Here is a 13769-nt window from a genome sequence, read left to right as displayed (position 1 = left end):
TGTTGCTTTCTTTTCTTCTACATTTTTAAAGAAAAAATGAGGAGTTTTTTGTGCATTTTCACCCACCTGCTCTGGGTACTTGCTTCCAACTATCTCTGCCACAGTGTTAAAGGATAGAGAGTCTGGATAAGTCTTAGCTCCCATCCTCAGGTGCACAACAATCTTAGTGCCACGGAGAGACATTCGTGACATCATTTCAGCATCTTCCACAGAGATGCAAGCAGTGGGAATTTGAGGTACATCAGGCTGGTAAGTCTGCTCCCCAGTATGTGGACTGTTAAAAAAAAAAAAACCAACAAAAAACCAACAAAACACAGTTTTAACAACTTAGCTCTGGAAATTTTTTTAGCATTTCCATAGAATTATTTTAAAAAATACATTCATGAAAATCCCCACCATACTCTCAAAAGCAACATAGCTAGAATTTTTAATAAACCTTTTGACAAAAGACATCAAGTGCTTTTACACTAGTTAAAATATCTGACTGTTATTGCTATTTATGTCTAGAAATCTATTCACTGTCAGGTCTATCTAGGTCATTGCCATGCTTTGATATCCCATTCTATTCACTGCTTTACCAGAAAGAAAAGCAATGAAAAGCCTAAATGTCACCAGAATTGCATTTTTTTTCCTGTGACAAGTAATGAAATTAACATTTGCCATTAAATTTTAATGCTATTTTCCAAATAACAGAATTGCAGAACAGATTAGGTTGACAGGAACCTCTGGAGAACATCTGCACCAACCCCCCTGCCCCAACAGGCCACCCAAAACCACCTGCCCAGAACTGTGCACAGTGCATGAAAATCTTCACCTGTGAGGTTTCTCACAGCAGCAGACACATTTTTTATACATTTGAACAAACAAAAAAATTTAATTGGGTAGTTTTAAAGTCTTCTAAACTGGAAAAAAGCCCATTTAATTCCAGGCGAAGATATGTTAAGGAAGAAAGCAGAAACCTACTCTGTAAGGTTATAGAGCAGGTAAAATGGGAGACATTATTCAGTTCTATTCATTCAGAAGAATAAATCCTTCTCAACAATAACAAGTCACATTGTAATCAATGTAGATCAAATCAATCAGAGTAGATATGTATAAATATTTATTTCTCATGGAAATACTAAAAACCAGCTACAGGCGTCTTACAGGAGCTTCTTCAGAGTACAGACAGATCTGTCTATTAGGTGACAACAGTTCAGGAAATTATTGTTCTTAGTAATTTACAGCTGAACCCAAATCAAAGGCCAGTGTTCCTTCCCATCAGCTTTGCAGGTCAGGTGACCCATGGCTCACCTTGGAAATAACATTTAACCTGAAACTTGGAATCTCCTGTGCCATGTAATACTCCTCAAGTGGCATAAACTCATGTAGACTTATAAGTTCAGATCTTTTTTCCTTTTTTCTTTGTCAGAAAAAAAAAGGCACCCCTCATCCCCACTTCTAAACTGTGATAACTTGGTGCATATGTGTATTATTTATTTGAGTGTTTGGGGATAAATCCAGCATGTTAACAAAGAGACTTTCCAAACAACGTAAAATAAACAGACTGGGAAAAAAAAGAATAATAGAGATGACAATTTCATGTACTAATGTTAAAAAACCCCCAACTCTACATTCAACAACTGATCAGAAACTATTTGTTTCTGATACTTTTAAATGAATGTTTTTGCCTGTATCTTCTGGCAAGTTTGTGTCTAAGTACTAACATGGTGAGTACACTGAATTGAAGTAAATTCAAGTTCTATCACTGATTTCAAGGTCCTTGTTATTTTTCATATGCTCAACTTTTCAACAAAATAAACCTCTAAAACTGTATTTGTTTCTCCAGTTTAAGCAGCAAGCACATTTCTTGCAGATGCAAGAAATTCTTCCTGATGTTCCACCCCCACTGTGGGTAAGGCTTCTGACAACACCCTATGAGCCACACATGCTTACACACCTCAAGTGAAGGAACATTTGCAGGTACAAAATTTACCCAGCTAGTCCAAAAAATAAACTTTGAAGTTACCCAAAATGCCATTTGTATGCTCAAACTACTACTCTGCCAAGATCACAAAGGTAAACCTACTACCCAAATTAAACCATACTGGCATGGGCAGGGAGAGCCAGCAACAGCTCAGATGATACCAGGACCTAACAGGAACGGATGACTGCCCAAATTATTTCTACAAAAAGGGAAATGGACCCTAAGCATGACCAGTACAAAGACACAAAGAACTACCACAGTACTGTAGATTCCTAATGCTACAAGATGAACTCACACAGAAAACATTTGTGGCAGACACTAAGCATCCTGGGATGCACCTGATTAAAGTTTACATGCATGCAAAACATGGCATGTGTTAAATATATCATCTACATAATAAATTGCTTAAGAAAGTGCCAAAGAGTACATGAAAAACAATTCTAAGTAAAGCAAATTAAGTGCCTTTTATGCAGAGACAACCAAGAACTAGAAAGGCTACTGACCATATGGCAAGACCTGAGAAAGCTAACAAAATAGAAATTACTAGCATACTCTGTGTAACAGATGGAGAGAAGCATTCCTGAGTTTGGCTCACAACAGGGCAAACAGGATGTAGTTTTGCAAAATCAGAAGAAAGAATTTTTTGGGGGTGGGGGGGGTGGAGCAGGGGAGGGATGACAAGAAAGGTGTTTTTCATTGAGTCTAAACAAACATGATTTTGGGACTATGATTTCAAAAGAAGAAGGATCTTATTTTAAAAAAATTAAACTTTCTTGCATTTACCATTCCTTGCACCTTGAAAAGGAAATGAAAGGAAAGCATCATATAATACCAGCTATAGAGATCACAAAGAACCCTGACACTTTACAACATGGGTACCTACAGGCAAGCAAGGTGCACCTCTGGCATTTCCCACTAACACAGGAAGTGATGCTAGCATCTGCTTCAAACACACACTCCCTGAAAAATGCTTTTATCCAACAAACTCCAAATTAATTCTGCAAAACTTCAGTCCAATAGCATCGTTTGGTGTTCAGAAGAGATGGTAAGTAGTTTTTCCATTATTTTTTATTTACTTAACAAAAACACCTGTTTTGATTTTAGATCTACTGGATTACCTCACACCCATATTTAAATTATTAATTGAAAACATATTAATGTTACTAAAAATTCATAGTCATTTGGCCCTGACATTCTTGTTCAACAGCTGACAACAAAATTCACATAAAAAAGTGGTTGAGTTTTGCTTTTGATAAACCCCTAGATTTCATATCTTGGAAAGTATTTAAGAGAAGTGTCATGGTATGCATAAAAGCACAGAAAACGCTCAAAAAACCCCCACATTTTCTCTCTTAAAAGTACATGTCAAATGACTAGTAAGAAACAGATGTGACTTGTATCTTACACAAAAGTGTAAAGGAAGGATAAAAAAAACAAAAACCAGCTAGTTAGTTTCTCGTCTGAGTAAAACAATCAAATGTGGAGAAACTAAAAAATGTGGATGAAAAGATGTGCTGCTGGTGTCAGGTCAGTTCTATCTCTTCTCACTGTGGTAGCTCGCATGCTACTCACATGCTTCATTACTTTGTTACTGCACTTCCAACCCTTATCTCTAAGATAAGCTAAAATGCCCAGGGAAAAATAAACTGTGTAAGAACCAGTGCTTCAAGCTAAACTGGATGCTCTGATGGAAAACAGATCTCAAGTTGAAGCCTTGGGAAATGATAGCAATCTCCTTAAGGGAGAAGCAAGCATGACATCACAGAAACTCAAAAACACGGCTAAAAGGAAAAAAACCCAACAACACAACCAATCAAAACTTGATTATACAAAAGCTTAGAAAGATTTCTTTCAGCCATAATTTGCATACGCATGCCCCCAATACACCATTCTTCACATCAACCTCAGAATACAATCTAGAGCTGGGAAATACAAAATCAATGTTGTCTAAGTATTGCCAGTGTTGTCTAAGTTTGCTCATTCAAACACATTGCAAGACTCTAATTACATTTATGACCACCTATTTTCTACAGGACCCATCAAAATTCACTTTATGTACCACATGTAAACTAAAAATTCACATCAGATCAGCTAGTTTGTTCATATTGACTTAAATCCTAAAATACATTCCTGAATAGAACCATGACTACATTAATCACTAGCTATATCCACAGCAAGATCACAGCCTTAACTCGGTAACAGGCCCACATCTTCCACATACTTTGCTTTTGTTTTCTCACTTGTATAGTCTACATATCACAGAAAACCCCCTCATCACATACAAAGCTTTAGACTTTAAAGGGGATGATGGAACATGCTGTAGCAAAACAGAAGGAGAACTACACATCTTTCCCTCACAATTATTGACTCTCACTTCTCCCTCACTCCTGTAACTTTCTCTGCATCACAAGCAGCATGGCAAAGCCTGAACTCCACGCAAGTACAACCCCTTTTCCAGCACCATAAAGTCCTTACAAAACAGAAGTTGCCCTTGTGTGCACTCCAACTGCTATGTTCTTCCAAGATTCTCATCATTATCTGGATAGAGAGGCCAACTGTAATTGCAGTTAGTCAAAATGTCAAAATTGTTAATCTTCTCAGAAAAATTAGGTCTATAAAAATAAAATCAAGATTATTCCCCATTTACAACCACTTGGCAAAACATAAAAGAAATAAATTCAGCCTAATTTTGTGTTTCTGTCATCATTTGTCCCAAGATTCACTTGCTTTGTTTGCTTCTTACATTGTCTTTGTGGGATTTGATTTGTTGGTTTACAGTAAGTTGGAAACATATCAAAACTGTCAAATTCAAAACCAAATAGGAATATGCACAAAAAAATTTAAGAAACTGCAGAGCAAAACTACTATACAAATATGGAATTAAATAGCATAAATAAATTAAATAGCATAAATAAAATAATAGTCTTCTACAGATATTAGAATGACTAGAATCTATCCACACAGTGTCTCTTCCAGATTTCTTTGCACCAATCCTTAACTGATGCATCATCAGCACAAGTGTAATGGAGTGTAAGAAAGGCTCCAGAAGCTATCGGCCTTACCAAGGAAAATTCCCTTTGAAGAAGAACACATCCTATTACCACATGGACTCTGTTTAAATTAACATTTAGAAAACAGCATTTGGCAAGTGCTAGGCACTCAATAAAATTAGGTTTTACCAAAAAAGCATAATATCTTGCCATAATTACATGTCCTACGTTACAGAATATAATTAACACATATATGTTTGTGTTTCACTATAATATTCAGTAACACAAGAACCAAGACAATTTTCCAATAAGTAGAGAATTTTTAAAAAATTGCATGGGTTAGATATGGTTTGCCAAACAAGAAGCAGAAAACAACTCTGAATAGCAAAATGATCAAGTGAAGTTCAATGAATTCTGCCCTGGGACTATCCAACTGTTGGGAAAGTAGAAGAGCTTTCCAAAAATCTGCAGAAAATGAAAGTTTCCATCAGCTGCTCTTCAACTGAAAAAGAAACTTGCTGGATCTTACAGATATGAGGATGACACCCCAGCAGCCTGAGGGAACTATTTAAGTCATACACCTGTTTGGCCTCCTGCTCAGTACAAATCACCAAGCTCTGTCCTTCTGTGTTTACAATGCAGCTGCCTGCTGTGCACTACAATAGGTACGTTAGGAGAGGGCTCCTGGACTGAAAACCACTGGCAATCCAAACTGCCAGCAGCTGCAAGGAGTCTGGCTTCACAGGCTTTGTTTCTAAATTTTTTTTTTTTGTTAAATTCCTAGCTTGTCAGCCTTGAGCACAAGTCATATTTATATCTTCAGTGACCCCCTCTAACACTAGAGACCAACACACACAGAGAACTAATTCAAAAAACCTCACTGAGAACAGATGTTGTATTTTATATGCACAGGAAGGATATAAATAAAACCAACCAAACAAACAAAAAATAAATCAACCCCAAAACAATAAACACCCCTCATTTTCTTTATTTGGAAAGCAGCGAATCAGACAAAGAAGCATCACAAGGCTAGCAATACAAAAGCAAACTAGGAGCTAGATGTCTAGAATACTGACCTGCTCTTCAGATCATCTCCACTTAATGTTTTTCATTATTATAATTAACTTTTATATCAAAATTATCAAGCACAAATAGGTGTGAGGAGGCATTAGAACTGTCAGGGTACCGTATCAGTCCTTCCAAGTCTTTGATTCATTAGAGATAGGGAGTAGCAGAGAGGGTCAAGCTCTCCCACACACATACACACCAGAAACATGAGTCAGCCCTGGTAATTCAGCCTTAGGGTTCAATACAGGAAAACACTGAGGATCCCTTAGGGCAACACTGCAAGACAGTAACAGAATAAAAAGTGGGAATTTTCTTCCCAATGTTCAGGTACTAAGTAGTCATTATACCCCACAAAGTATACACTGTGCAAGAAAATTATCTTCCTGATTGTGAATGACTGTTAACACTGACACCATGTAGATAACTTCATGAATATTATAAACAGAAAGTCTTGAAAAAAACTACACCTACTTAGCAAGAAGTGCATAATATACTTTTTAGAAGCAGAAATGTGTTTTGCAAGCTATTATATACAGGCTGAATTACTTGCAGCTGTCAAGCTAAAATTTCTTCCTCTAAAATACTCTATACTACACTTCTCTGCAAGTGTAGTGGAGTTACTTAAATTATTCAATGGAAATTGTACTTGTTTCAAATCTAACTTGTCTATAAACAGATACTGAAGTATACAGAAAAAACCCAAATGTGTGCAATTCATAACTATTTATCAAAGCAATTGTTCTGTAAGTGCAGCCCAAAGATCACCTGCAGTTTGCAAAGCCTTTGTAGACCCAGCTCTCAAAGTGGGCTTTTAGTAATTTCATCTGCATGAAGCTAAAGTTTCGCTGACCTGCAGGTGAATCTTGTGATGTAGCCCATATACTCACAAGCTCTGCTCCCTGTTAACCTTTGTAATGGCCTGAAAAACTCATGTGGAGCTGGAAATAATAGTGCATTTGTGGCTACAAAAACTAAACAAAATCAAGAGCTTCAGACAACTTATGTTGGAGATCCTAGAGGACTGAATGGAATTCTCCTTTCCTTTCTCAGGAAACTTCCATGGACAAATGTCACCTACAAGTCTAATGCTTTCCACTGGTGTTCTCCAATTCCTTGTCATCTTATTGCAAGTGCCTGGATTCTGGCATCCTTTCACTAACTGTGAAGCCATTCCATTAAGTAAAATCAAAATATTGAAGGAATAAAAAATACCACTCTATATAGGAAGGATTAAAGGAATCCGTCACTGATTGTCACTCAGAAGTACTATACAAAGATTTGCATGACTGAAACCTAATTTTAGACACTGAAAAACAGTTACACTTCTAAAAACATAAGTTGCAGCTGCACTTGTTATTCCAAGTAGCTCTGCTAATGTTTTCTCATGGGCCTACCTTTTCACATTGCATTTCTGGCAAGACTGAAATGTTAGGATTCTCCCAGACACTGCAGCACACCATTTCTCTTTTCCTAGATTGTCAGCATTATAAACTAAGTAAAAGAAGAGGGAAAAAAATCCCCATAGTTCTGTGGAGTTACAGCCTTGGATGATCTCTCAGAATAACTTGGCTGCCCAGAATTCTGGCTGCATGTGGACTGTGTTGAGCCCCTTCTCAAGGTCTTTGAGACTGAGCACAAACCTACATGCATCTAATGTCCTTTATGGAGATACAGAGCATGTACTCAAGTTTCCTGGTCCCTTCACATAATTTCTGGCACTTCAGTGTCCCTCCAACAGCAACTGCAGCCTTCTCAAAACCCCAAACTGGGAGCCCTGAAAATTGTTCTTTCCTTCTGTAGATACTGCAGATAGAGATACTCAGATGGAGACACAAATTGTCCTCAAAGAAGGATCACAAAGTGCTTCCTACAGAGGTACAAGCAATACACAGATTACAGAAGAACAACTAAAACCTCCTTGCATCTCTCCTGGGAATTCACTCTTTCCAAAACTCAGATTTTTGCCAAAATCACATTTGCCAGAACCTGATTTCTAAAGTTCATGTTGTTCTTGAAGATATAAAACTGTTACTAAGAAAAGCCTTTTACTTTTTTTTGAAATTCCAGCTCCTTTGTACTCTTTTCAGTGGGTTTAACTCTCTCATGGTGAGTTGATACTGAATCGAACTCAAATTCTTTGAATTACAGTCAACAAATTATTTTTAAATGTTTACATTTGAAAATACGATATTCCTACATAATGAACTGTATTCTCTGTCATCCACCTCCCACCAGAGCCTTTCCACAATCTCAATCTAGCAGAATTCTACAATCAACCTAAAAAACCCCCCCATGGTTATATAATGGATTATTTATCAGCAGTAGTCTCCCACCGTTACATGGTAATACAACTTTTACTTAGTTTTGGCACATGCAAATTGTTGTGGAATCTACTACTGACTACTTTAACACAGTTTAGAAGAGTTGACTTTTAATGTTGTCTTCTTTAAAGTAAACAAGGTACAAACGCTATCTTAAATTAACATTCAAGAAATATTAACATTGCTTATGAGCAGGGAAAGGAAGATAATACTGTGACCTGCTCAAGATGCCACAGGGACAGAAGGCAGAATGATGAATGGAACTTCAGATCCCCTAGGTTTAATTGATTCACATGATTACTCTCCCTCATCTGACAAAAATATCCTTTTGTTCTTTGGTGAACAATGTCTAGAATCAATCTGGATTTTTCAGAGCTAAACAGTACATAGTTTTAATATTTCTTGTTGAGATATTTTTGCGTGCTTCACAATCACAGGCAAATTAATGTGAAGAAATACAAATAGAAATATGTCAGAAATTATGTGGTTCCTTTCTGCTCTTCATTTTTAGAAGAAAGGTTCTTCTTTTGCATTCACAATGGATTAAAAAGCTGTGAAGTGCAGTCAAAGCTTAATCCTTTTTAATAATAATAATAAACAGAAGTATATAAAAGACAACCCCTCTCAGTTTCGCTGGATATTTGCAGTATTCACCTTACACAGCAAAGGCAGAAGTACTGTGGATAGTGACCAGGAAATAAAGGCAAGGTGAAACAGTTAAGCAGAGGTCACAGACTCTACTCACCCAACCAGCTAAAGGAAACAATCTATAAATACCGAACAAAAGTCAGATTTAAAAAGCAAAGTTAGAAGAGAACAAAGTAGCAGCTTTTAGGTTTGTACGATCATCCTAAATATAGAAACAAAAGGAGAGAAAGTATAAGACGCCTGAAGGAGTGGACAACAGGCAAGTAATCAAAGCTGGCATCACTGGCAGAGCAGAGACAGGAGCTGGCACCTCTCATTTAATAAACCAGATGGAGAAGGATTTTCACCATTTAGCCATACCCTGCAGGCAACACAAAAGCATTAGTATTTGATGCAACAAGATGGACACAATAAGAGAAATGCAGGTGACTGACTGGATTTGAAGGGAAAACTAATCTGGAGAAAAGGATTAAAGTATTGAAATGGTTACACTTCTGAGGCACAAGACATTGCATCTAGAGGGAAGAACCCATTATTACCGTTGGCCATCAACACCAGCCTATATCTAGAAAACAATTCTAAACAACAGCTGTGCAACAATTGGCTCTGACTTGCTAAAAACACAAGTCAAAATTTTTGTGCCATAAACTAGGGGTTTCATCATACAAATAGCTCTAGCTAATCATACTTAGATGTCTGACATACACTGCAGTAAAGATAACACAACAGAGTGAGGCCATCCTATGGGAAGACAACATCTAACGAAAGAACACAGAAATACACTACCATATGGACAAGCCACAAGTAAGACTGTGGGAAGTGGAAGTAACAGCAGAACAAAGAGGCCACCTGCTCTCAGAAAAACACAGCATTCTTGCAAAGAAACCATAATATGTTGGAATAAACCATATGCATTTAACCACATGTTTAAGCAAACAAGGCGAAACAAAATGAGGAATTAGCATTTCCAAATCCTCTGCATGCCTGGGGTGCTGACCAGAGAGATTAAGTGTGTTAATAGTTGACTAGCAATCATATATATTTTAAAATCAGCACCCTTATTTGGTTGCTTGTTTGTTTAGCATAAGTAAAAAGCTATATATCAAAACAAAATTTTAAGTTGCATACATGCATATAAATCCAGCCAAAGTTCCTGTGAAAACCTGTGCTCACTTTTTGAAATTAGCAGTAAACCTTGAAAAGAGTAAAAAAAGTACTTCAGGGGCTTTAGAGCAGATACAACATGTTTCCTAAATAAAACTTCAATAAATACAGGCTGAAATAGTTTTGCAATATGCAGACAAATTTTAATAACATCACTAAATTAAGAATAATGCCAAACAGATTCAGAAAAAGTATGAGTAATATAGGAAGTAGAAACAATACTCAGTGGGAAATTAGAATTGGAAAACCATGAAAACAATGGAAAAATACACGAAAAAAAATGGATAGGCAGGTGAATCTATATAATAGACCTCTGTACAAGCTGTTTCAGCAGTGCCTAGACTAAAATTTAAAAAGTGAGGTGCTGTGTACCTTAAAAGTAATCCCAGAATACATGAAGAAATATAGGCTCATAAGCTTTACTCTTTCTTTCTTGCTCTCTTTTTTTTTTTTTTTTTTTGTGAAAAAGGGAGAGTATTAGGCTAGGACACCTCAAACACCGATTCTGTAGCATTCTGGCACAAACATTCTGGGACTATTTAACCTTTTCCAGTTGTCCAGGGCCAAATGCTCATGTGCTCTGGATAGGAACACTCCAGATAAAGTCCACAGTTAGTGCACTTTTACAGAAGAAACATGGAGAATTACAGAGAAACAAAATAACAGTCTGCATACCTCTCTGATCTTATCAGCAGCTGAAAATAAATACACAGATTAAGAAACCAGTTCACTGGCACTGTATTACTTGGATCCCTCTCTGTAATCATTATCTGCCTTCGTGTTGTCAGGTTTTCCTTCAATCCTCCACAAATATGGTCACCGCATACTAGTGAGACACTTGGTGTAATCAAGAAAACTGAATATTGTGAGGACATTAAAACAAACCTGAAGTTGATAGATCAAGACATTATAATAATGTCAGAGGATTCTGAACTTACTAACAGGTTTTCATAGGCACCACAACTCATACAGACTTAGAAGAAGTTGGCAGAATTGAAGAAAGATAGAGCTGATTAGGGAGAAACAGGAAATCATAGGAAATTGCTGAAGTTCCTCATGCTCAACCCATAACAAGCACAGCTGTAACTCCTTATAGACCAGTACATGAAAACCAAAACTTGGAAGTTTCATACACTGAACATCTTTATACACATGAACCAGTAATGCAAAGGTGGAATAAAACTTAGTAACTACAGAATACTACCAAACCTAAACAGCGGGTGCTCATGGTATTCAAACAAGACCAGAATTAGCTGTGATATGGGTGGCCATCCAGCTCCCAACATAATGCACGTTAACTCAGTAACACTGGGAAAGTCCAGAAGACAAGAAAAAAAATAAATTGAATACTACATTGCTAAAGACTTACCTTGGGAAGTTAATGGTGAGGAAACTAGGATTTCAATAGAGCTGTTATCCTCAGAGCATCTTTCTAGATAACAGTCTGTCAAAGAAGATTTTACCAGCCCTCTATCTACCTCTACCAAGTTACAGGACATTGTTTGTATCACTATACACTAAATGGATGAAACTCTTCACAATTACATGAACATATACCTGAACAGGAGTCAAAACTAGAAGGAGATACAGAAAGCTCTTATTAGTCCCATCATCATTTTAGTAATTTCACTACAAATATGCCAGGTGTATGAAATTAGACAGAAATTGCAGATGTCACATCAGGCCCCATCTACTGGAAACAAAAAGAAACCCAATGAAAACCCATTTATGCAGTTCAAAGCAAAAAGAGGAAAAAGGTCTGGTAAAAGCCAAAGAGAGACTGGGACTGAAAAAACATCTACAGATTTCTCACTGTTATGAAGTTACCTGAAATTTGACTCCTTAATTGCTGTGCAAATAACAAGAATGCCCTGTAAATATGATAATCTCCTAAAACATTGGCTCCATTTCTTCTAACGACTTCTTCTAAGTCTCTTTTTAACAGCTAGACTTTGCCTAAAAGTGAGCACAAAGACTGCACTGCAGAATTCAGTCTGGCATGTTGGCCTGAAGGGGACATATGAAGCAAAGCAAAAATTAAAATTGTCAGTCAACAAAATTTGCAGACATCCTGGAGGCAAAGCCTCTAAGTGCAGAGCAAACCCCACAGAACACCACCAATTCATATCTCTAAGGGCAGCAGGACAACATGCACAGCACTATAAAACATAACTACAATCCTTCCACAAGCTCCCCAGAGACTTAAAAAAAACATGGGCTGCTCCTATTTTCTCTTGTTAGACTCTAAATAAGGGTCTTTTCCTTGTTTCCTGCTTCCTTAGTAGAACAGGTGACAATACTGCTGTATCCCATTGCCACAGGATATTGCTTTAGGACAGTGTCTCATTGAGATGTTTCTTATGATTAATTCTTGCTCCTAGTCTAATCCAGTAAGTGAAAGTGATCACAAATCATCAATGGCACTTCCTGTTTCTTCAGTCATGCTACATCACTACTGTTGCATCTCTACAATCATCACACTGCTTCCTGTTGCCTTTATGCTTTTTACATCCCCCAAGCCAGTGCAAAGCAGATGGAAGATGCTGCCTACTCAGCATACCACTGCTTCCCCTCTATGGACAGCAGAACGGGTCACACAAAGAAAGATTCATAAGACAGCAGCCAAAAATTGGGTATGCTGGCATTCATAGTGGAAGGAAGGGCAGAACAGGAAGGAAAAGAGCCTTCAGGGCTCAGGACACAAGAGGAAGATACCATTTCAAAGACAGAACATTCATTTCAAGGGCCAAATGCATCTCTTTGCTATTAAAACAAAACCAAAACCAAGCAACTAAACCAACCTACCGAACAAAAGCCAACCAAAAAGCAAAAGAAATCCGAGTAAAACTACCGTATCATCCCAGAATTCAGAAAACATGGCAGAGCAAGAAGAGGAAGCTGAATCTGTCACTACTGATGTGAATAAGCCCTTACTTTTCTTGGACATGGAGGAAAGGAAGATTATCTCCTTAGCAAGAAATTCTCATGTCAGGAACCAAAGGCAGCAGACCAAGTCTTGGAAGAGGTGATGTGGCAAAAAGTCCCTGTGAGAGCACCTGAGAGCTAAAAAATGGCACTAATGCACACATTATCAGCAACATTGAGAAGGGCATGACCTGTCTAACAAGCCATAAAGAATACAATGGAAAACAATTTATGTTTAAAAGGTATACATGACTATACATGGTATGAGAAAATAAATGAAGTGAAATTATAAAAGGGAATTAAGATAATGGAAATGAAATAGAAATGGTTTTAAAATTCACATACATTCTATGAGATGATTGTTGGGGGTTGGTTCTCTCCCTTTTCCCTCTGTGGAATTTTCCCCATTGTCATGCTAAGATACCTGTTGACTGGGCCCTGGTGACAAGGGGTGAGGGGTGGGGGGGGGGAAGAGAGAGGAGGGAAACCCCACGAGATTCAAACAGCCAGAAGAGGAAGCGGAAGGCTGGGCCTCGGCCCATTTCCCTGCAGAGTTCAGACAAGAAGGACGATCGCTGCCTCTGTCCCATTTCCAGCATCCCAGCACCGGGAGCCATCCTCACTGCTGTCGGACCCTGCCCTGCTGCCTTCTCGCTGTAACCTGCCACCATCCAGCACTCTGCTGAG

The 13769-nt window shown here is 37.8% G+C and overlaps 1 protein-coding gene across 1 annotated transcript in view; it reads right to left on the bottom strand.

The window, feature by feature from the left end:
- The window catches only part of CPQ (carboxypeptidase Q), a 125000-nt gene that overhangs the window by 92983 nt on the left and 18248 nt on the right, over positions 1-13769 (bottom strand). The window contains exon 3 of the mRNA XM_062503183.1: positions 67-274. Coding sequence (XP_062359167.1) covers positions 67-274 — 208 coding nt within the window. The remainder of the gene's footprint in view (positions 1-66; positions 275-13769) is intronic.

This window comes from Cinclus cinclus, chromosome 1 (genome assembly GCF_963662255.1).
Source record: "Cinclus cinclus chromosome 1, bCinCin1.1, whole genome shotgun sequence".
Classification (NCBI taxonomy): Eukaryota; Metazoa; Chordata; class Aves; order Passeriformes; family Cinclidae; genus Cinclus; species Cinclus cinclus.
Note: the sequence above shows the minus strand (reverse complement) of the source record. Positions and strands in the feature narration are given on the sequence as shown.